Genomic DNA, 26,110 nt, shown 5'->3' on the forward strand with positions numbered 1-26,110 from the left:
CCTTGACAGAGTTACCTTCTCTTGCGTACAGATGGGGGTAATGATGTGAAATAGCATTAAAAGTTTCAAAGCAATATCTCAAAGGGTTAAGGCAATAAGTGGATTTTACCCATATTCAATGTATTTTCTAAGTCAAAAAGGGGCATAATTCTGTCAAAAACCTTGACAGAGTTATGTCCTCTTGTCTGTTGATGAAGGTCGTGATGGTAAACAAGTATGGTCAGTTTCAAAGCAATACCTCCAATGGTTTTGAAATAAAGTGAGGTGGTACAAAAAACTTAACCAAGCTCAATACACTTTCTAAGTCAAAAAAGGGCCATAATTCTGTCAAAAACCTTGACAGAGTTATGTACTCTTGTCTGTAGATGGAGGTTATGATGGTGAACAAGTATGGTAAGTTTCAAAGCCATACTTGTAATACTTCTGAAATAAAGTGGGGTGGTACGAAAAACTTAACCAAGGTGTGACGCCAACGCCGACGCCGGGGCGAGTAGGATAGCTCCCCTTTTCATAGAAAAGTCGAGCTAAAAACCCGTCTTTGCCAAGTTCCGTAGTGTATTACATGTAGTTTTAAGACAATTGATATACATGTAATTTAAAGATCACAATTTTGATTAATTAAAAAAAAATTTGATATCAAAAGGCACAATATTTAGATAAGATATTTAACAACAATATGATTTTTGATATCACCTTAGGATAAATATCTAAAACATAAAAAATATTGTCAAAACATTATAAGTAGTTATAAAACATAAATATTCATAATTACATACCTTTTAAAAATAAAACAGAAGATAAAACATTGGGCAAGAATGCCATAACAGGCCTTAATTGCTTAAATTTAAAATATAAAATTGGAATTATTTACATACAGGCCACAATTTAATCAAGTTTAAGCATAATAATTTTATTATATATTCTTGCATAAAAAGTGTGCATGCAGCTGTACATTAACAGAGAAGAAATTTCTTAAAAGCATCATGAGAGTACTGGCCATTGTTGCAGATTTTTTAAATATGCATGACACGGGGCCTCCATGTAAAAACAGGGTAGTAAAATAATAGCCCCAGTAGTTTCATTATCAAAACATCATAGTCAAATGACATTGTTCTAGCATACGAAAAGCATGACGAAGCTGGTTTCTTTACATGTATATGTGCAAAACAAATAACAAAATGCGAAATTACCAAATTAAATGCAAATTTCTATGCAAGAACAGCACTAATGCATCTTTTTTTTCGTGCATTAACAACTTAGAAGCGCTAAGAGATATAATAATCTCTAAACCTACAGGTTTGCGCTTTAAAAATTCATCCCTGTGCTTCTGCAAATATTAATGCACCCAAAATGGAGCATGTTCACACTATTTTGAGATAGAACTATGACAGAAGAACATATATGGCCTCAATCTCCTACGCAGTGATCTCCCCTTATAAGTACAGAGATCTCTGCCATCACAAACATTGAAATATCAATATTTGGATATTTATCTTTTTTAGCTTTTTAATTTATTTTTCATTATTTTGTACACTTTTGATAATTTTTTGATAAAATATAATGGACGAAGGTACAAAAAGTTAAAAATAAAACAGAAAGAGAAAAATGATGTTAGATTTTCTATGTAACGGTCGATATTTACATTTGAATTTCGACATTACGTCATGTGACTTCCATCATCATGTGAAGGCAGTGATTACAATTCTGCCAAGGGAGGTAATTAGTGTGAGGAGTTTGGTATGGCCTTGCTAAATGATATGAACACAATGATGACTCACTAACATGCACACTAACAAAATCTGAAAACAACATATAAAATAACTCCTATATTAACCTTTACAAGTGACCTTGAACTTGTTGCAATCCACTTTAGTCATGCATAAGACACATCATGTGATGATATCTAACAGTTTTGTGAATGAAAATTAAAATCTGACCACATTTTATTGTATACAACAACTAATGTACATATTTATAACCATAATTTAGAGAAAAAATAGATCAGTGATCATATTTATAGTAATACAACAGTAAACATATTAACAATTAAAATATAGTAATTATATATATATAAAAATACAAATGGAACATTTTGAACAGCACCACATAGTGAACTGACAAATACAATTCTAAATGCTGAAATTGGCTAATTTGATTGGTTTAAAAAAATGCTGATTGAGCTGTTCCTCCCCCCACCCCCCTTAAAAACAAAACAACTTCTTATCATGACTAGAAAAATGTGATAAAAATATTTTTAAAAATAGAAGTTAAAATAATGTTAAAACATGACTTAATGCATTTAATACCTTTTCACTGATTGTATGGCATTTTAAAAGCTGAATACATGTATAACAAACAAAGTCATTTTGTCAATGACCAATTAAGCTTCAGTGGGACTTTGAAACCAAGCAAAATAAAGAGACAAGAATATGGGTAAAGGAATGACTAGCAATGGTATGTATGACTAAAATGTAAGTATATATAGTTTGTTTGTGTTTTGGCAGGCAGCATTGTGCGGTGGTAACAAGTATTGACTAGATATTGCATAAACAAGTCCCAATACCAATTTAGTATAACATCAAAGGACTTTGGCAAAATTTTTACCTATATACATGTATATATAACACCACTGGGCAAGGAAACATACTTGGCCTTAAAAAGCTTTGGTGGAAGACCCTCTCGGGAAATAAAGATATAATTTTACATGTATAAACATTGTACTGTTAAAAAAATATAAATTCATCCAACATAACTACCAAGTGCCCTGTATGATATTTTCCTGTTAAAAATCTACAATACATTGGAATATCATACTTAAGCCTCTGGATTTTTTTTTAAATAAAAAAACAATTCATTAGAATTGGAATGTCACATTCAAGTTAATGGAATATTTTTTGTTAAAATACAAATTCATTGGAATTTCACAATGTAGCCATTAATATATATTATACTGTTTAAAATTCAATTAATCAGAATGTTACAGTCAATGAAACATTACCTGTTAACTGTTAAAGTACTTATCAGAATGTCACAATTATCAAGCCAATGGAATATTATCCTGTTACAAAGTAAATTTTCAGAATGTCACAAACAACCATCAAACTGGTAGCATATCCCCTTATTCAATATGGAATCACTTAATGCAGTGAAATAAAATGTCCAAAAAATTTTTTTTTGGAATGTCACAAAAATCAAACTAGTGGAATTTAGATACATCAATGTGAAAAAAATATATAACAATAAATGTTCATTGGAATGTTAAAATAATTTGGCAATTTGGAATGTCACAAGAATTTTGTCCAATATCTTATGAAGTGGAATGTTACATGACATTTGTTTCAAATTCCTCCAAATATTCCTTTGTATAACACTAAATTGTTCACTTTTATATAACATATTATAGAGGGGTATTGAATGAGTGCAGATTTAATACAAAATTTATTGAACAAGCTGAATAAAATCATATCATGCGAGCCTCTGGCGAGCATAATATTGTTTTATTTAACAAGTTCAATAAACTTAGTAATGAGTGTACACAAATACAATATTCTATTTATCAAATATGCAATATAAAAATGGTTAACAGTTAAAAAAAAATCAATTTTTTATGGCTCTAACTGTATATAACGCAAATGATGTCATGTTAAAGTGTTATTACACTAGTGTAATACCATTTTTATTTAATGGGTTTATTACATTCCTGCGCCGTGGTTTATGTAATAAACTCAAATATTTGTTCTTGGAATGTTACAAGGAGTGAACTTCAAACAGTTAATGCTATATGTTTCGACTAGATTCACTTTTGACACATAAGCAACATGTGCAAATGTACTTTAACTGGAATGTGATATGAGTGGAAGTTGTTCACCATCTACCATCTTTATTTATAGACTGTCTTTGAGACTAGATCCATATCACATTTGAGGTTATCATCTATAAACCAGTGTTTCCATTTCTTGGCACGGCTTATCTTTGCATCGTTACCTGAAAATACACACACAAAAAAAATGTCAAAAATTTGAAAATTTATGCGAGATTTTATTTTTAACATTTATATTGAAATCCTTTCACCTTTGACATATACAGCCCCGACTTAAAATAGGGTCACTTGATAATCAAATTCTTTCTTCATGGTAATTTTATTTTTAACATGTATACTGAAATCCTTTCACCTTTGACATACAGCCCTGACTTAAAATAGGGTCATTTGATAATCAAACGTTTTTTTGCTTTTTGTAATTGTTTAGTATCAATATAATACACCAAACACATTGTATAGTTCATATATAATACAGAGGATATTCAAGTCTTTTTTTTGGTATAAATACAGGATTTATTTTCATCAAGTGGTAGTAGAGTTATGGACCTTGGACAGTGACCTCCTACTATGCACTCAAATCAGTGATTGCAGCTTCAATACATTCCTTTTAAATAGTAGTTTTGGAGATATTAACTTACACACAAAAACTTAGCCAATTTTGTATCAGACACTGATGCCTTGGTTAAGCACAATAACTCTCCCTATTTTTCAAAAAAGTGGGGCAAAAAAAGAGAAAGTACAACAAAATCAGATATTTTTCAAGTAGGGGGTAAATATAATTTTTTGGCATAATATATTTTAGACATATTTACTATGTTATTATGAAGATATCTCAGTTTCCTACTTATTTAGTAAAGTAATTGTGTGCTAATCATGATGAGGGGAAGGGTAGGGGTGGGGGGGGGGACTAGTGGTTAAAGTGTCTGCCTCTCAACCCAGGGATCATGGGTTTGAGCCCTAATAGGGTCACAACCATGTTTCTTCATATGACACAAGTACTGGTTGGTTCCAGGAAGCAGACTCGAAAGTGATTAATATAAGTTGCAAGAACTTGTTTCACAATCAAGCTTGAATAAATATGTTTAAAACGAAAGCATGATGACTTATTAAAACCAGGAAGTAGTGCAGCAATACTTTATATCCTGTATTAATTACTATATTAAACTAAACAGGCCTCTCACTTGGCCCCTCTCTATGCTCCTTAGCTCCTTTACATGTTTATCTTAGGTATTCAACATTCGGATATATTCAATCATATTTCTCCTTATATTCTTCCTTCCTGCTAGCTTTCCTCCATATGTTACCTTAGTTATACATTCAAAGAAGATATATCTAACCACAACATTTTTTGAATCTTTATTTTTACTAGAAAATTTACTTTTACTAGAAAATTTACTTTTACTGGAGAGGAATTGATATCAGTATTGTATTACTTGTTTTCCAATCCAGTCTGAACTAGAGGATGCTTTTGTAAAAAAGCGCATGTCTCCCCCACTGCTGAGAATAACTGTGAATGGAAACAGGAATGGAAATGGAGATAAGATAATGTAAATACCCGGTAGTCACTTCAATGAAGGCTGTCTATGGATGGTTTCTATTGTTAAGGTTGTATGAGAAGATGCTTCCTAAACTGTTTGTTTTTAACCAGGTATTCAATTTTGAAAATCCTGGTTATTCAATCAGCGTATGGCAGGCGGGCGTCAAACGAAATTGCACTTGATGGTCGTTTCACGAAGAATGGACGGACGGACTGACGGACGGACGGACTCACGGACGGACAGGGCAAAAACAATATGTCTCCCCCCAGTTTGAGGGTTGTAGGTCAAAAGGAACTCTAGTTATCATCCGGAAATGAGAAATTGACCAACGGTCACTGTGACCTTGACCTTTGACCTACTGACCCCAAAAACAATAGGGATCATCTGCTCTATAAGACCAATCATCCTATGAAGTTTGAGGGCTGTAGGTCAAAAGGAACTCTAGTTATCATCCGGAAACGAGAAATTGACCAACGGTCACTGTGACCTTGACCTTTGAACTACTGACCCCAAAAACAATAGGGATCATCTGCTCAATAAGACCAATCATCCTATGAAGTTTGAGGTCTGTAGGTCTAAAGGAACTCTAGTTATCATCCGGAAACGAGAAATTGACCAACGGTCAGTGTGACCTTGACCTTTTGACCTACTGACCCCAAAAACAATAGGGATCATCAGCTCTATAAGACCAATCATCCTATGAAGTTTGAGGGCTGTAGGTCAAAAGGAACTCTAGTTATCGTCCGGAAACGAAGAATGGACGGACGGACGGACTGACGGACGGATCGACTGACTGACGGACGGACAGGGCAAAAACAATATGTCTCCCCCCGAGGTGGGGGAGACATAATTACTTTATTGTGAAACGTTTGTAAAATTAATGTTATTTTGTGTACAATTTGTTGTATAAATAAAGTTTAAACTTAAATGATCAAGACACATGTTGAACTAAATAAAGCTGAAATGCAAGAGCTCAGTGGTCTTTATTTATTTATTTTGTTTAAATCCCAGTCTTAAAATTTATCCCAATGTCGATATTGTATTGTTTATTACAACTTTTTGATATTATTATCTGTTATATTTTTTTTTAGGAAATTGATCACTCAGACTTAGTTAAGTGTTTCAAGTAGTCATGACAGATTCCTTCCACTTTTCTTCCACTTCCGTAAATCAACAACACTTCAGAACTATAATAAAGCAGCATGCCTCAATATTCATGCTAATTTTCGTGAAAATTTGAAAATGTATTTAACAGTATAATATTGTGAAGTTGCCAAAAGAATGCAATTTACACATTTATCAATTGCACTTACAACCCATGTAAATTTAACCATCAAGAGGTCAAAATATGCAAAAATAGCCCTTACTGCGTTAGTAACCCAGTAGAAACAGGGCTGGGAATCAAAACTGCGTCGTATCCTACAAAATGTAAACAAACGCCGCCATCTTGGAGCGAAAAATGTATGTTTTTGTTTATAACTCTTTTTGTTGGAAATGACTGAAAACAAGATATATGTATTAACACGCTACACTATTTTCCGCTTCGTTCGGTATATGTTGCTTGCACAACTACTTTGTAAAACAAAAGTTATAGCGAACTTGCAACTCGAAGCGGGGCAGAATGTTTATGAAAATGTGTGGATACGACGCAGTTCATTTTGCTTTATCTATCGTTTTTCCTTCAAATCAATTATATACTCGTTTTCAGAGTTCACTATAAACGTCAAAACATAATTTTGCATCATTTATTAAACTTTCATTTAAAAGAGATGTTTATTTTCCAAGAAAATAATGATTTTTACGAAATGATACGACGCAGTTGAAAATAAAATATGATACGACGCAGTTGTATTTTCATTGCAGGCTGAATATTGGTTAAACTATTTAAATTATGTGCTAGGTATGCCAATAACGTCCTACAACATTTCTTGTCTACAACTTAAGTCAAAAACAGAGGTCACTCATTGGTTTCATAAAAATGGAAATGTAATACAATTCTATTAAGGCTGCATTTTTCGGTCGCATTTTAGTACTAATCATAATCATCTACAAATTCCGAAAAGCTGTATCAAATGCAATATACATTGAAACACGTGATCGCACACCCATATGACAACGTGTTCTACTGTTGCCTTAGCATGCTACTAAACTTGTTCACGTGAGTTCGAAATGGGAGTGATTACTATTTTTGATACAAAATTCAATATGTATATGTTAGTGTTCACCCGTGCTGTTCTACAGAAATTAGAAACTTCGACGGGAGCGATAGCGACAGGAGAATGTTTCTAATTTCTGTAGAACAGCTAAGGATGAACACTAACATATTTAGTGTCAAGCTTTATTTGGCCCTTGATTACGTCACTACGCGGTACTATGAAGCACTATGAAAAACAGAAGGCGACTATGAACGGATTTCAATATAGTATCGACTTTTTTTCTTCTATGAAAATTAACACACATAATTTTTAAGAAATACAGCGTTTTCATTGGATAACAAATAAAGCTGGACACTAATCCAGTTTAGTGTCCAACTTTATTTGTCATCCAATGAAAACGCTGTATTTCTTAAAAATTATGTGCGTTAATTTTCATAGAAGTACAAAAGTCGATACTATATCGAATTACGTCCATAGTCGACTTGTATTTTTCATAGTACTCCATAAAACCGCATAGTGACGTAATAAAGTGAATGATAATGAGGCCAAATAAAGTTTGACACTAAATATGTTAGTATTCATCCGTGCTGTTCTACAGAAATTAGAAACATTCTCCTGTCGCTATCGCTCCCGTCGAAGTTTCTAATTTCTGTAGAACAGCACGGATGAACACTAACATATACGTAGCCTCCACTGGACCCTGTATTAATCAGGAATGACTTTTTTCTTAAAAAAAGAGAAAAAATTACAAATTTTGAAAAGGTCTCTCGCTATCGGGAATGCGCAAATTGCATGCCTACCGTTGTTACTTGTACATAATGAGCAATAATTTCCGTCAATTCCGTTATTACTTTTTCTTTTACGTGCCAATTTTATTGTATTCATTTTCTTAATAATCGACGAGGACAGATGAGCTTTATTATTTGAAACTGAACATTAAATTTTTAAAATAATATTATAAATGGTTAAGCTACAATATATTTTTGCAAGTAGGTTATGCGTTCCGTTTAGTCATTTTATGTTCAGCGCCGCGGAACTTTACCCCTGCGTTTCTTTATCGCCGATGAGGAAATGTCTACGGAATGTATTTTCTATACTTGCACTTGAGTATCATTCTTCTCCATCAAAAAACTTTTCAAAATCGAATTACATATGATACAACTACAAATTATTTTGTAAAAAAGGTGTCCGTTTTGCAAAGGTATTTTACGCTATGCACCGATAAATTTGATACAGATATAGGCAGACATGATCTTTCAACAGTATTGAAGAATTATTAAGTTTTCACAATATTGAACAGAAAATGTCAGATTATCGTATCGAATTTTCAACAGACTAGAGACATGACATCTTAACATACCTTCATACTAAAGTGTGATTTTTATTTGATAATGAATTGCCTGAAAACTTAAACAAAAGTTTCAGAAAATGACTTCACAGAGGGTTACCCCCTGTTTACATTGAAAATTTCTCTGCTATTAATACCGAAACTAGAAATTTAAATTTTATTCTCTTTATAATTATTTCAAATATTTATAATCTTAAAACTTCACGTCAGAAGTTAATAAAAAAGCTGCTTATTTGTACAGCTGACGTTAACAAATTTTGTTGGAAAAACAAATCAGACAGGTGTGTCCGACCGAGGCCGAGCTGTTTATGTTTACTGAATTCAAATCACTTGAACTGAACTGCTATGAATTCGAAAACCACCTGGGACTTTTTATTCTTTTGTGTGGAAAACCTATCAAGCTAGTTTCAAAATGTCGACGGTTCTTTGCCTGAAATAATGCACAGAGGCGCACCTGAGGTCCTCGCCCCTAGTAAAGCTAATGTGTAGAGTGAAAGTTTGAAAAGAAACCACAAAAAAGCAGTCAATACCCAGAACATGCAGAACCACAGTTAACTTAGAGCGTAGCTAGCCAAAATGAATTTGAGTTAATAGATTTCTACATTTTTTTTTTTTTGCGAAAAAAAATAGGGATAATATTGAACATACAGGAAAATATAAGAAATTATTTCAGATATTATAATCAATAAGGTAAACATGTTCATGTTAAACTGAAAAGAAGCTTCCGCAATGTCAACTTTCAAATTAAATGTTATATTGGATATGACACATTGTATTCTAAATAATCAACAGAACATTGCTTTACACCGCAAATGATCTGGGATTTTATCTAGCGCAAGTGATTATTCATAAAATAGAAATATATTGCCAAACTTATCCCTGTTGAAAAGACTGCCAAAAATACAACTGCGTCGTATCATATTTTATTTTCAACTGCGTCGTATCATTTCGTAAAAAATCATTATTTTCTTAGAAAATAAACATCTCTTTTTAATAAAATTTTAGTAAATGATGCAAAATTATATTTCGAAGTTTATGGTGAACTCTGAAACAAATATATAATTGATTTGAAGGCAAATACGATAGATAAAGCAATATGAACTGCGTCGTATCCACACATTTTCATAAAAATTCTGCCTCGCTTCGAGTTGCAAGTTCGCTATAACTTTTGTTTTACAAAATAGTTGTGCAAGCAACATATACCGAACGAAGCGGAAAATAGTGTAGCGTGTTAATACATATATCTTGTTTTCAGTCATTTCCAACAAAAAGAGTTATAAACAAAAACATACGTTTTTCGTTCCAAGATGGCGGCGTTTGTTTACATTTTGTAGGATACGACGCAGTTTTGATTCCCAGCCCTGAGAAATATAACAATTAATACTGAAAAATCGTCATTAATAGCCATTACATGTAAATTATTACTAGAATTTTTAATCTTTATACTTTTCCTAAAATCTTAGTACATCTATCTCAGGTTTGATTTTATCGAAATATTTTTGCTCACCTTGAGGCATGCAGCTTTAATGTTAAGATTTTATTATTTTTTTAAGTCAAATATCATACATGCAGTTGTATTCTCAGGGTTTTCATTTTATTTGAGGCAACAGATAGGGTCAAGGGTGTTACTTGAACATACAGGCTGAAAATACAACCGATTTTAACTTTGGATCGGTTAATAATGAAAACCCTGATTCTTCTGTTGTATAAATCTATAAAAATTGAGAATAACACTTACCATGCTAAATATAGATTAAGTGGACATGTCCATCATTTAATCTTGACAAAGCCATCCATTATTGACTAAATAGCAAATAGTGCACAACATGATAAGATGGCATGTATGTACGTACCAGCTGACCCTGCACTGGTCACATGTGTATTTTCTGTTGCCGACAGCAGGGTAAAGGTTCAAAATGTACTCTAAATGTGTCTACTGAGTTTAAACAATAACCCTGCTTGATCGTATGAGGTGACTAAATGTGTTCAATTTACTGAAGTCTAGGAATTCTAAGCTCCAGCAAGTGAGGTGGTTTTTAACCCTGGTGTTGCTTTAAGTTTGTCACAACCGAAGTAAGCCAAATTCATCTTTCCTGTTTCAGCGCCATGTGACCTAAATTGTGTTGGTGGGCCGTAAAACCAAACCAAACAAAATAATCACGCATTTTTTTAAAAAATATGGTTTGGGTAAAATGATACATAATGTTACATACCTAAAACCCAGTTATTATTGATTATGACAGGACGAGACTCCTTTCGTTTGTTTTCTGGTAAGTTATACCACTGTCCATCAGCATAAATATCCAACGGTAAAATCTTGTAGCTCACGTTCTTATACCTGAAAATGACAGAATATTAATGAGCCGCGTCACAATAAAACCAGCATAATGGCTTTGCGACCAGCATGGATCCAGACCAGCCTGCGCATCCGCGCAGTCTGATCAGGATCCATGCTGTTCGCTATCAGTTTTTCTACTTGTTATAGAGTTTGTAAGCGAACAGCATGGATCCTGATCAGACTGCGCAGGCTGGTCTGGATCCATGCTGGTCTCAAAGCCATTATGTTGGTTTTGTCATGACACGGCTCAATTTTTATCTCTCAATCATCACTATAGTGCAGTATTTGGGAACTTGATGATTTTTATAATTTCGGAAAAGTAAGGTTAACTTTGATTGTGCACAAACTAAATTCTGACCCTGTGTTCACACAGAAAAGATCAGGATCAGCATCAAATGATCCTGATTTTATTCTCATTGTTTTATAAAACTAAAACTGATTGTATTATGCTAGAATTGAATGGTACATGTACATATTCGAAATGTAAATAATTGCTTTTTTGCAAAGAAACCAACCTATTTTGGGATAAAATCAACAAATAACAAAATTATACAAAAATAATAGGATCAAAATGAGGATCAATTTTAGGATCAAGATCAAAATTTGGATCAACTGTAAAGTGCCTGTACCTTGAAAAAATAACCATGAATTTATTCTAAAATTTCATAATAATGCTATTTCAAGTCCAGTTTTATTGAAGAATATTTGAGTCGTGTCACGACAAAACCAACATAACGCGCAGTCTGATCAGGAGCCATGCTGTTTGCTATCAGTTTCTCTACTTGTAATAGGGTTTGTAAGCGAACAGCATGGATCCTGATCAGACTGCGCGGATGCGCAGGCTGGTCTTGATCCATGCTGGTAGCAAACCCATTATGTTGGCTTTGTCGGGACACGGCTCATTTTAGTTTTTAAATTTGATCCTGATCTTGATCCTCATCCTTAAAACTTTGTGAACATGGGGCCTGAAGTTACCAAGTTCCTGAGAAACTATACACAAAACTAATTTTAAGGGCTTTATTCAATACATATTACATTGCAGCAACAGATATTCCAATAAAAACTTCTATATTATGTGCAAAAACAACAAGCTGACAACCTTTTACAGTGAAAGGTTTTGTTGACTTTATAACAAAGATTGTTTGTATTGCTCTCAATTTATTATCAAAACTCACTGATCACCCACGTCTGCAGCAAATGTAAATACTAATCTCTGATATCAAAGCTAAAATCAAATACTTTACATTGAACTTATAAATGGTAGAATGAAAAGACATGTCAAGATATTTTCCATGTGTGGTTTTGTTTTGTTTATTTAGCATAGTTTTTTCATTTGAGAACATTTAAAAGAAAAAAACAACATACTTTTCTCTGATCAATCTTGAGAAGAATTGTTGATCATTTTCCCCTTCAGAAACTGCTGCGGTGTCCGCCTTTTTGCTAATTCGCTCCCCAAGTGCGATCATCTCTTCTGTAAGTTTTTTCCACAAAGCCTTTGCCTTGTCTGTAACATATAGCCACAGAAATCCCCCCGCAAACACACTATTGTTTGTTCTAGCTACAGGGTTGACTAGTACATCGTAACCTGTCATTTTCTGTAAATCTGGCACAGGGTTTGATAACCATAAACAATCTACTTCAAAAAGGAACACTTCTATATTTGCCATAAGTAATGAAAGAATCATTTCGGTTCTCTTAATCATGATTTTAACGTATCCCACCTTACTGTACGTCTGGTCGCCCTGTAACTTCATATTCATCGCTACAACACTTATTTCGGGCCAATCCCGCGTGAGATTCTCCTTGGACACTTGGTCCGTTGTGATGATCAGGACGGATTTGTGAATTCCCATATTTTTTGTATTACACAGCCAGCTATATGTAAACTTTAAATAAGCATCGTTAACCATCGTAACAAGAACTGTTCTATTGTAACCACTTATTCTTTTTGCAATGACCAACAAATCATTTTCTCCCTCTATCACAATATTACTTTTACTTTTCGTGGACATTTTTTTAGCCGAGGTTGTTTGTGTTATTTGTGAATTAAATTTCTGACTTTTTGATACAATATGATTAATTCTCTCCAAAGCATCGTCTGATAATTGTTCTGATTCCGGATAATCCTTCCTGACAGTCATATATAAAACTGTGCACACCATTGCAAGCCCTAAAACCATTAAAAGTTGCTTGCCCCGCATCATATTTGACTGGTCGTAGTCCTGCAACACTTGAGAGGTGGTATGCATATAGCCCAAAGTGACCTCTTGTACACTAGTCTTGAAATAACACTTCAACGAAAATCATCTGCAAGTTATAACAAAGTTGTGTTTATAATTAAAACAATAATATGTCAGTACTAAATAAAACCTAGATGTGTTTCTTTAGGCATCATAGAAAATTCTATATTAAATAACCGAACTCCTCTTTTTACCAAGAAAAAAACAAGTGGAGTCCAACACTTGAAATATATATTGTTTAAGTCCTGTTAAAGTGTACCACTTACTCGTTTGTACATGACATTGTGCACTTTCATATCTACATGTCATATAATGTAAACAATTACTTCTTTTTTAATAAACAATGACAGTCCCTGTTTCATATTTTCTCTTCAGATGTAACGCATTTCAAGTTTAACAGCATTTATGAGCAAATTTTGTATCTTTTATTATCATACTTCTCTTAGTATTGGCTTACATCCTGTATAAATGTGCAACTTCTCATTAAAATTAATGTCCACTTAAGTCAAAAATATTTTACACTAACTCGGATTCCTATTTACTTAAACCCTACCTACTAAAGTAGGTTATTACTCAATGTATTGAAAAGCTGCTCAGATTAAGGATCATATTAGAAATATAATGAAACAAGTACTAAGGTTATTCAGCTAGGTATAAAAGTATTTTGATATGGAACTTGTATATTATGACACTTGAGGGGAAGAAACCCAGAGTGTGATCGTGCATTTTAGTAAAATCATCAAGAGACAAATACTAGACCCAAAGATTCAATTACATTACCATTTATTATAAATGATTATACTTCCTCATATTTAAACTATATTTTAATCCATAACCGACTTGCAAAATCCCTCATCTTGAGGGCTTAATTAGGCTTTAAATGCATCCGCATACATTTCAGATGTTAATGCACAAAAAAGGTGCATTATAACCCTCTATTCTAATTTCTACATGTATAACGTTAACAAAATTATTACTGATCATACACCTTTGTGATAAAAAAAAATTCTGTCAGGTCTTATTTTGTACATTGTTATTAAGTCATATAGGAAATAGTAAGAGGATATTTTTTCATTTGAGTGAAATATGGAATGGAATATATATATTGTTACGAAATATAATAAAATTCCATATATGAGCCGTGTCATGACAAAACCAACATAATGGGTTTGCGACCAGCATGGAGCCAGACCAGCCTGCACGTCCGAGCAGTCTGATCAGAATCCATGCTGTTTTAACAAGTAGAGAAACTGATAGCGAACAGCATGGATCCTGATCAGACTGCGCGGATGCGCAGGCTGGTCTAGATCCATGCTGGTAGCAAACGCACTATGTTGGTTTTGTCGTGACGCGGCTCATTTATTGAATAATATTTTCACAAGCCAGAATTTTATCATGATGACTGAAAATTTGTTCCATAATTATAATAAAATAAAAAAACCAAAACATTTTATTGGAATACACAAAAACCCACGCTTATTGTACAGCACACATGAAAAATAAATATGAAAGTGGGTGGAGTCATACTCATATTTATTTTTAGGGACTATTTTCGGATCTGACAGTCTATATCTTCAGTTATTCATTTAATTATCACAACTTTGAATAGTAATAATTCTGTTATATTTTCTCAATATAGTTAATATTTTCTCTGGGGTGAGTAACTAGAAGCACTCGTTAGAGTTACGATCATCGTTTAGTTAGTAATTTACCCTCTAACCTAAAACGTTCGTTATACCAAAAATTGTAACGAAACTGTCGTTAAATAACGACTACCTCGGAGTACACGTTAGACCTTCGTTAATGGAAAAACAACGTGTGAAGCCCTTTCAACAAACCTTTTATGAGTATATATTATTTCTTACAGCGTATTTGCTTTCTATTTTCCTGATAATAAGTCCTTGGTATGATGTTACAATCTGTAAATGTCTTAATATGTAAAGTTATTATTTATTTATCATTATTTAATATCATTATTATTATTTTATTTTTATTATTATTATTATTATTATTATTATTATTATTACATGTATTATTATGACTGCATTCATTTTCAAAATAAAACGTAACCGTACTCATTAAACTTAAGTGAGCATTTCTTTCGTAAATGATTTTTAGAATAATTCCAAATATCTTTATACAAGTGATGTTGTTTTTTCATTTTGCAGACAATGACCGCCATGCTGCTAGAGTATTTAGATAACTGATAGACTTTGGACACTTATATGTTTGAATGCTTCTAAGGAGGTTGATTAATTTCATCAACTGACATAGAGAATACAAAGTGACCTGTTAATCGCCTTAGTTATCTTATGTGATAGTATTCTTTCTTATTTATCTCAAAACAAGCTAACACTATTTGTATTGCATGTTTAGCAATACATCACAATTTTTCATGTATGAAATTAAATAGATATAATATTACATTAAAGTTTCAATTTTTTAATACTTAAAAGACTTAGAAGTTATACTAGTTCTATATACAAAGTGAAATTAAAGAATTCAGCATAAAGACATATTCATGTACAATGAAAGAGTTTAACAGAGTATATGGATAAATTTTGACGTGTTTGGTCATATATGAAATTCAGCGGAGTATATTAAAAAAACAAAACATTATATATCTTTCATGTACTTTAAATTAATGGTTAATCTCTATTTTCATGAAAAGTAGAGTTTATTAATCAAAACTTGCTTTGTTTCCCAATGTAATTTTCAAGCTAGCAACATACGAAGATTTATTAAATATTTTCACCAGTGTGTAAACAAAGGTTATGTAAAGAAAGTTTTACAGAAAAAGCAGTTCATTTTTTCATTTGCATCATTAAAATCAAAACAAAAATCACGTTGCTATTTAGCGTCAATATTTTAAAAAGCATCGATTAAGATATAAGCGAAGATATTATTGCCATTGGCCAACAATCATAAAGTTTGAAACTATTTTATCATTTTATTCTTAAAAAAATGATTCACATACTTTGCCTTTAAAAGGAAAGATACTTAACATTTTCTCTTAAATTGTTTATAAATCTTTATTTATTTTTCATCACAAATAAATATCAAATCAAGATACAGTTGACTCTCAATAAGTCAAAATCGCTTTACTCAAAATTCCGCGTTAGTCGAAGAATTTCTTAAGTCCCGTCAAATTTCCTTCTTTATCTTTGTATTTTAACTCCGCTTAGGTCAAATTTTGACTTACCGAGACTCCTGTTTAGTCGAAAAGAAAATTTGGTCCCGTCAATTAAAGTCCAACTTATTTTCATTTCAATTAGTCGAAGTGTGAAAACAGACGACTGATCAAAGGTCGGCGACATCAAGGTGAGATGTTGTCACTCGTGATTTACACGTTTCATAGTATTTTTTAATTGGTCATCATGTATTATTAACACGTCGTATAAGTGGCTTTAATCCGTTTCAGCACTTAATTGGTTTTAACAGTTAGATAACTAATTAAAATTTAATTACATTTCTTTAAGAAAGGTGACTCGTGCCAGTATGACGGGTGTTAGTCAAATAACAGCCAAGGTATGTGTGTTATCAACGTAAATGACATTTGTATAATTAATGTTCCGTCATTTTGCATACATTTATTTGTACTTCCGGTTCACGATAGTTGCTACTTTCGTTTTCGTCCGATGATCAATTAAATCAAATGAAATTGTATGTTTATGTTTCACTATTTATATACTGTATTAAAATTTTGAATGATATATTTTTGTTCATTATGATTTGTAGTCATTTCAACGCATAAATATTGCAGCATTGCTGCTAACAACAATAACAAACCTACTTCTTTGCACATTTAATCAGGCACATGTATATATACATGTTCGACTGTCAACATAATTGCGGCAGTTCCACGTTACTCGAATTCCGCTTCTCTCGAAGTAAAATGCCCAGTCCCTTGGATTTCGAGTAACCGAGAGTCAACTGTATATGTATATATATAGCATTTCATCGAGGAGATATTATATATTTATATTTATCTCAAAAAGTATACAAATTTTATTGATTTTTATTTACTTTGCACTTTAACATTTACTCTTAGATAGTGTACACCTCTTTTTCATCACACACATACCGAAATATTCTGCATCTTAAAGATGAGGCAATGAACTTATATCTAGTCTCTTCTTTTGTTACAAATCCAAAATGTTCTTTTGTAATTATGGTCATATAACAATATTTCTTGTCTATATATTTTGCTAGAAACGTTGTATAATGTTTAAAGCAAATAAACATTATTGTATTGTTTTGTATTGTATTGTATTGATAAATTTGATTAATGTATATAATTATATATGTCTCTATAATTAATGAACATACAAATTCCATTTAATATTTTTATGTAACTTGTAGATTTTTCTGTTATCTATAAACATGTATATTTAATTACGTTTAAAACAGTTTATCCTCAACACTATAATATCAATTTGTGTTGATTTGAAATAACGTTCTAGTATAATTACTGAAGCTCGCACTATATATAACGCCATTATAAAATGTAACATGACATTGTCTTCACAGTTTATTTTAAAAATCATTGAAAATTAGTATTTATATTGTATTGTTGATGTATTTCTATCAATGTATCATCACATTTAGTATGATTATGTACTATGTACATGTCAAAATAAAATAATGTTCTGTTCTGTATTGTATATCCAAAGACTTAGGATTGCTTTCTTTATATTCGTTTTACGGCGAACGTATGGCATACATACATACATACATAGCATAAAAAAATTAAAACAAATTATAAACAGTTTAAAAACAATTATTTGTACGTGCAATGTAATCTATGCAGGAAAAGCTAATAACAGGTGGTGCCAAAATGCTGTGTATACCCTTAACGATTACACAACGATTTCGTTAATGAATTTTACTAACGACTTATTAGCGATAACATAACGATGCTTTCTGGTTATGCAACAAAAACAATCGTTAAAATCACTAACGTGTTCGTTACGCGATTGCTAACGCTTTCGTTAGCGTGATTTTAACGAAAGCTTCTGGTTACTCACCCCTGTACGGTAGTTTAAGACGACACATATAAAGTCACTCACTGATAGATAAAAGAAAATAACTGTGCACTATACATTAATTGAGGCCGACCAAAATTTTAAAAAAAATTATTTTTTTTATTGAAGAATTTAAGAAAAAGGTTTATTTTTTTTGTTTCAATGATAAGGTAACACATTTTCACTTATGAGCTGGAACAGCTAATGAAAATATATTTATGTATTTCACTCAATAATTATCATTTTGTACATCAAGACAAGAAATGTAATATATAACTATAGAAACAATGACAATAAAATAGGAAAACACTTTTTTCTTGTTGGATTCTAAAGTATCAAACTTTTTCCACCAGTATAGACAGCATGGCCAGACATCTGCCCAGTTGTGCAGGCTGCAATGACTCTATATACTGGAGGCAAATGCTAAATAGGTTAAAGGGATACTCAGGCAAATAAATGACAAAAATATTAAAATGATCTTACAAACTCAAATCACCCTAACATGACATTTCTTAAAGTTCCAGCAAAAATTTCAGTAATTATATCTTATATTTTTTCGAATTAAAGCCTAAATATATCTATATAAGCTGAACGAAATTTAGACGCCAACAGAATCACCAAGTAGTTTTAAAACAAGTCATGTTACTTGAACAAACACTGGAGTTCACTGTGACAATTATTGTGAAATTTTAAGACTAACCTGACCCACGTTGGTCAAGTTATGAAACCACTATTTTATTCTTTATCAGGACATAAGTTTGCCTGTGTCTCCCTTTAAGAAGTTTTAATAAACATAATTATAGTGTTGGCTGAATATCTTCATATTTTCATCTTTACAATGTACATTTTGGCGGCCATCTTGGATTTTTAAAAAGTGGATCCCAGGCTAAAATAAATTGAAATACTATTTCCTGCCAACATGCCGCCAAGTTTCATGTTTTTTACAGAAAGTGCACAATTATTTCACTGATTTCTTGGACTGTACTAAATTCTTGGACTACTTTAAATATTCCTAAAAATTGATAATATTCAATTTCTAAGAAGCTAGAATAGATTAGTCCATTTAGGAAATTCAACCGGTTTAAAATTAAATAACTTACCACTTAATATCTAGTATCCATACATGTATTGTAACTATAAACATAAAACAATATATACTAAAGTTTCACTTTGTACGACTTAAAGTTCAATTTCAATGAGATATAGTGGGCAGGATTTGCAAACACTTCAGTCATGAAAAGAAAATACTATTAAAGATAAAGTGCAACACACACACAAGAATTAAATCTCCCAAATATGTTATCATTTAACTGATCTGAATAAAACTAAAGATAAACCATGGCTGAAATTAAACATGCAATGGTATCGTATTGATAAATACAGGACTGACTTCCGTTATCTTATCAGTGCATCCTGACCTTTATAAAGCCACTACAAACTGTCTTAGTCTCTTATCACTTTATTATTAAAGTTACACATATCCTGGTAGTTGCTATGGAGATATAGCCCCGCCCCCCCTGTACAGGATCAATTTTAAAACGTGTTGGTTAAACATTAACAGCCTTTTATGGATATCCTATAAGAGTAATATGGTAGGTGCTAATATTTGGTGCAAACATCATACCGGTACACCATCCTTATTATTCGTCAGAATCATAATGAATACTAAATTTGGCTGATGATGAGTCCAATATAATCAATGGTGAATACAACTTTATCAATGATAAATCCGATATTTATCAACAGTGAATCTATTTTGATCAGTATTGAATTCAATATTATCAATTATGAATCAAATTTAATCACTGATAAATACAATATTATCAATGATAAATACAATATATCATAAATAATTAATACAATATTACCAATGATAAATACAATATTATCAATGCTGAATCCTAGTATATTATTCATAATGAATCCAATTTTATCAATTATGAATCTAATGTGCATCAATGATGAATCCAATATTTTTATCAATTTTCAATTCAATATTAATTCAATGATCAATGCAATATTAATTCAATTATCAATCAAATATTATCAACGATAAACCCAATATTATCAATGATCAATCCATTATTCTTTGCTCTAAGGAGTCTGAACAAAATCACTTGTTTATTATAAAATGAGTATTAATTCACCAACATTTGACCTACACATACTTACATATAAATTCATGATCAAAAAGTCACAGAAAGAACTTTACAATCTAAATGAACCAATTATATTTTTTTAAGTACAATTATTATTTCTATCAACCAAATTGACATGTATACATGTATGTGCAGTAACAGGTTCACTCCTTAAATAATTTATTAGGAGTTAACCCATTACTGCATAAAGGTGACATACATTTTATGATGCAAGTTACTGTGGGGAGATAAAGTCAAACTTGATGTGATTTTTTTAATATATGCTACACAAAGTTAAATACTAAAACTCCGCGAGTCTGATGTGTCTTTATCGCTTTGACAACAGTATAGCTGTCAGTTTAGGGATTTTCTCAATAAATATAGATTATTTATAAACACTGCCCTTGCAATGTACATGCACCTTGAACTTTATTGGCATTTGATCTGATAGTAACAATGTCAACATTACCAATTACATTGTAAAGGTAATATCAATCCATCAATTGGTCTATTATGGTAAGTCATTAAAAGGTTGGATCGAGTTTTTATTTCATGTTTTTTGCTCTAGCAGCACTTTACCATTTGTTGAATAATCTCAAGATATTTTATTATGGACCATCCAATGTTACGGAACATTTCAAAACAAGTAGTATCAGAACAGCAAACATTTCAGACCATAATCGATCGCAGGACAGCAGTAACTTTTTTTTTCAATTTTACCAGTTATCTGTTACCAGTTATTGAATTTTCTAACGAGTTTTTAGCTAAAATCTGACCGTACCCAATTAAATGTGACATCCCTAATTTTTATTGGCTAAATCATAGAATAAATGAATAATATTTAAGACTTACCTTTTCTGAGTTACAGTAAGGCAAGCTGCTGGATAAAGGTGGAACGAAAAAAGCAACGAAAACCAGCACTGTAAACTCCTGAAACAAAAAAAATAATGACCCTTATATATATAATTATATATATATATATTGAACAAACTTACTGATATCTAAGTCTTCTACATGAATTCACACATGGTTTTCTATGGATCAAACCAAGACCCAAACATTTTCAATTTTGCTGTTTGGCTGGTCCCTAGGAATTGCTTTTTTCTCTATTTTAAAACAAATAAATGAAAATAAATGAAAACATTTTTGAACTTGATTAAAATTTAGAAAATCATAAACATAAACTGGTGAGTGGCATCAAAGCAGTTTTTGTATAATTTTAAATTCATTTAACATGTTTATTGGTTGGAAAGATAACCTCAACACAGAGATAACCCTGGCAATTTAATTGTTATCACTTTTTTTATCATTAATCAAGTGCATGGTAACCTATCTATATATAACAGCAAAACAGTTTCAAATGATTTCTGCAATTTCAGTGATTTTATTAATACAGTGTTTTCAGTGATTTTTTTCTACAATTTTAAATTCAACCTGTGGCTTTCTGAAGTGATGATAGGCTTGACAGCATGATAAATCAGAAAGGGGGGAAAACCTAAAATCAAATTCCAACAACTAAGAAGGGAATTTACCCACACATTTTATAAATATTCAATTTCAGTTCAATTTAACATGCATGGTATATAGCAGAGGCTATCTATAGGAACAGCTTTCTGTCTTTCAGTCCGCAATTAAATTTATCAACTAGCTGATATACTAGTCAGCTGCTTTTAAGTCATGGTTCTGGTGAAAAACACAGGACATTTCTAGGGGAAAATATACCTATATAAGGCTTAGAGAAACAGCCTTTATTTGGCAAGAACATTCCGTCACCCCCCCCACCCGCCAAGATTCTTGTCAGTATGAATAGATAAACTGCCCAAAAAACAAAGTAATTTTAATAGCTTTCAATGCATGACGAAGTTACAGTCCGTACATGAATGTGAATATTCAACCTCTTAGTGTCTGACCTTGAGCTTTTAAGGAGTGATATGGGTCTTAATGGTGACACATCATCATCATGTGGTAGACATTTGTTCCTAGTTGTTTTAAAATCCTTTAATGCATGACAAAGTTACAGTCCGGATATGTTGTGTAAGTGGGGATGCAGAGACAGATCATTGTCTCCAAAGAAGGCCAATAACTTGATTTTTTTTAACAATTGTTAAAATGTCAACAAGAAGTATAAAAAATATATAAAATGTAGAAATATATATTTGCTGTTGATTTTCCAGCTACATGTATTTTTGACTTAAAAGTTGGAAGTGTTGACTTCATGTTAAAATACCTTGTTCTGGGTACCTAAAATTGAATGGGTTGAAGGATATTTGGGTAGTATATAGGTTTCTACGGGGGTGGGCCCCTAGGGGTAAGGCTTAGTCCCACACTGATAACCTGTGGTAACCAAGAGGCCCATCATGAGCGCTTTTAGAAGACTTATTTAAAGTAAATGAATTTTTTTAATTCATGCAGAAAAAAAAACACTCACACAAGGACCATCCTATTTGTGATAGTGCTTATAAATGCCAAAGGAAGTAGATAGTCATATGGGTCCATACTCCTAGCCAAAAGTTCTAGCTGTATGCGAGTCACATACAGTTAGCCTATACAGACTACAGAGGCTGGTTGTACAGCATTTTTATTTTGTAATGCCTTCATCTAGACACACAAGTTTGCTTATCGCTGTTTCTCTTATTATCAGGACATGCTTAAAACAGATGAAATTAGCACTTTGGAATCCGAAAACATGTCTACTTTGTAGTGCTGATATATAAACCAAGTCAACATTCAGATAAAAATATGACAAAAGCATGTAAAAATAATGTTTTATGAAAAATTAAATATCAGTGAATCCAGAATAATTTGTTAAAGTTTCAACTTTTTTTTTAATCATTCTATATTTAAGTTATTTTGCATAATAAAACACAACATTCTCTTAAACACTTATTTAGGAGTGGCACTAATGACTTGATTTGTAGAATAAAATCACTACATAGCGACCAACCTTTAACAAAAAATAAAATTACCAGATAATACCAGAAAGTCATCTAGATATTTTGGGTCGAGATGATTTTTTAGGCCCACTTGCCCTGCAGGGCGAGTGACCCTCCAAATTTACTTGCCCTTCATAAAATCCACTTGCCCTGCATTTTGACATACAAAATTTGGATGCATCCTGGAATAAACACAGGGGTCTAAACCAGGAGTATAATTATAAGGTTCATTCTGTTTTCTTAAGTGTATAATTACAAATTTCATAAAAATTTCTAAAATATACATTATAAGGCCGGGTCTTATCCAGAAGATTGTAGGGGTGTAACAATACAGCAAAAACTGTATTGCAATATATTGCCATTTTGCTGAAGCGTATTGCAATATATTGCAATACGTATTGTCGTGTATATGTTTTGATGTAAAGATGGAGTAACATTTATATATTATTATTATATGTATATATTTTTAGTAGAAACTTAATAAAAATGTAAGGAATAAATAGAAAGTAGTGTCACACAATTTGATCAACAAAACTAGTCGCGTGTGACCTTTCACATCTGGGCGGCTTATGTAAATTATGCGGCCGCTTATTGACTTTCAAGTGTACTAGTTGTCGGATACTTTTATCTTACGTTGGTGCCAACAAAATTTGCCAATTAAAGATTTTATGTGAATTTATACAAAATTAGAAGGCAATTAATTGAAAATGATGATTTTTATAAAATACCGGTTTTCCAAAAATCGTACCGCGGTTCGAAATTTATTTTTTCATATTGCAATATATCGGTATACCGGTAAACCGTTACACCCTTAGAAGATTGCCCAAATTTGTGAAAATCAAACACAAAACTCAAATTTACTAATATCCATACTTTTTCGGTATTATAATTGGCTTTATTGAATTACATATTGTTCAATAATGTTTATAATACTTTTATTCTTTTATTATATAATCTTCAACATGGCCTGAATAGTTAAATGTCATTCAAATTTTAACACACTTGGCTAAAATATAGACCTCATGGCTACGTAATAAAACAATTTACTGAATGTTTATGTATAAAATATTTTGGCAAAATGCTCGCTTGGGGCCCGTTGTGACGGGAATCGTTCATGTATTACACAATATTACTGTAGAAAGTTTTATACGTAGTCTTAAGGTCAGTTGACAGATTAACAATTGAAATGGTATCTGCTGTTTGATTTTTTACCGAATTACTTCATTTTATTTCATATTAAATATTTAGAAAAACATCATTTGGATCTGGAGAATCTTTACTGTCGGACGAGTTTGATCAATGTTTTTACTGGCCCAACCCGAACTTTAATACTCACAAATGCGAGTGGGCAAGTGGATTTGTCCAACTCAAGCCCTGGAAATAAAAAAATCTTTGTAATTTTTTAAGATATGGTGTTTTCCTTGTTCATACATATCTAAAAGTGACATCTTTCTGTGTTGAGGGCAAATAAGTGTCACTTAATAATAATATACTTAGGGATTTTCTCTGCTGTTTGTAATTTCTATCCAGGGAAATAGGAGAGGACTCAGGACAGCACCTTGTGGAAACCCTGATCATCAATTTCTCTTTAAAAAGTAAATACCCTACAATTAAAAACTTTTATCATTCTCGATGGATATAAATCTAATAATTGATCGTAGTCGAGTCGTGTACTATAGTATCAAAACATCGAATAGTGCGTAAGTCCAACTGAAATTTATGGTATGAAAATTTTAGGGTACGAATTGACATGGGTAGGATTTAACAAACTTTTTGGACAGGATCTAGATTGATGTGTTACTTTATAATAATAAAAATATACATGACAACATTTGGTACATTACAAAAATATGATACTATTACAATAAGAAGTTTAAGAATTACAAAAAAAAAGTTTCAAAAGTTTTTCTCACTTGTCTAGTTCTCAACCAATTTTCTCCGCAGTGGTCTCCCCTTATCAGTGCAATCTACCAAGGGAGGTAATCAATGTGAGGAGTTTGCCAATCTCTACGCAGTGACCTCCCCGTAATTCTTTTATCTGTCTGTCCCAGGTTAAGGTTCATTAATAATATTTTTTAATATATGTCGCTGTATTTACACATTAGATAACAGTGGGTAATAGAATATTTTATGATATGTTAGCCCTACACGAACGTTTGATATGTTAATGATAATGATAATTAATGATTACAGTATATAGATAGATATACATTTGATATAGATTGGCGTTCTTTATAACGGTACGCATTGCAAACTATATATTGACTTTATACTTGGAGCATATCCAGGAGGAATAAAACATCTACATGCATGCGATGCAGCGTACGCAATGTTAATACGGGTATGCCCAGCATGTGTCCGACTTCTCCCTGGTGGAAAGGATCACAAGTTCAAAACCATTATAGCATGCCTTTAGCCAAAGCAACTTAAACGGTAAAGACAAAAAAAAAGACAAAAAAAAAAAAAAACAAAAAAAACACAGTATCTTATTAACAGTCTATACAATTAATTAACGTAAATATATGAAAAACAAACCATACTGTATATTATTTGACTAAGGTATTATTACACGCTC

The 26,110-nt window shown here is 31.9% G+C and overlaps 1 protein-coding gene across 2 annotated transcripts; it reads right to left on the minus strand.

Annotated features, from left to right (window-relative positions):
• Positions 1–622: 622 nt before the first annotated feature.
• Positions 623–25,582, minus strand: LOC132720863 (uncharacterized). 2 transcript variants are annotated; one of them, XM_060705085.1, is made up of 5 exons: positions 25,449–25,582; positions 21,455–21,532; positions 12,566–13,507; positions 11,076–11,200; positions 623–3,984 (listed from the first exon to the last, which is right to left on the minus strand). In XM_060705085.1, the coding sequence occupies exons 3-5, from the start codon at positions 13,447–13,449 to the stop codon at positions 3,881–3,883; spliced, it is 1,113 nt and encodes a 370-aa protein (XP_060561068.1). In that variant the 5' UTR covers positions 13,450–13,507; positions 21,455–21,532; positions 25,449–25,582; the 3' UTR covers positions 623–3,880. The 2 variants fall into 2 exon arrangements, with proteins under 2 accessions (XP_060561068.1, XP_060561069.1); XM_060705086.1 differs by lacking the exons at positions 21,455–21,532; positions 25,449–25,582 and adding an exon at positions 19,565–19,876.
• Between the last annotated feature and the right edge of the window lie 528 nt (positions 25,583–26,110).

This window comes from Ruditapes philippinarum, unplaced genomic scaffold, assembly GCF_026571515.1.
Source record: "Ruditapes philippinarum isolate M1 unplaced genomic scaffold, ASM2657151v2 ctg3344_1_1_1_1, whole genome shotgun sequence".
Taxonomy (NCBI): Eukaryota; Metazoa; Mollusca; class Bivalvia; order Venerida; family Veneridae; genus Ruditapes; species Ruditapes philippinarum.

What these genes read in the sequence shown, in the direction of transcription:
- LOC132720863 (XM_060705085.1), bottom strand. Translation starts at nt 13,449, where the DNA reads ATGCATACCACCTCTCAAGTGTTGCAGGACTACGACCAGTCAAATATG. An exon ending in TCAAGATTGATCAGAGAAAA is followed by an intron (nt 11,201 to 12,565) that starts GTATGTTGTTTT and finishes TGTCATTTTCAG; the next exon opens with GTATAAGAACGTGAGCTACA. An exon ending in CAATAATAACTGGGTTTTAG is followed by an intron (nt 3,985 to 11,075) that starts GTATGTAACATT and finishes GTGTATTTTCAG; the next exon opens with GTAACGATGCAAAGATAAGC.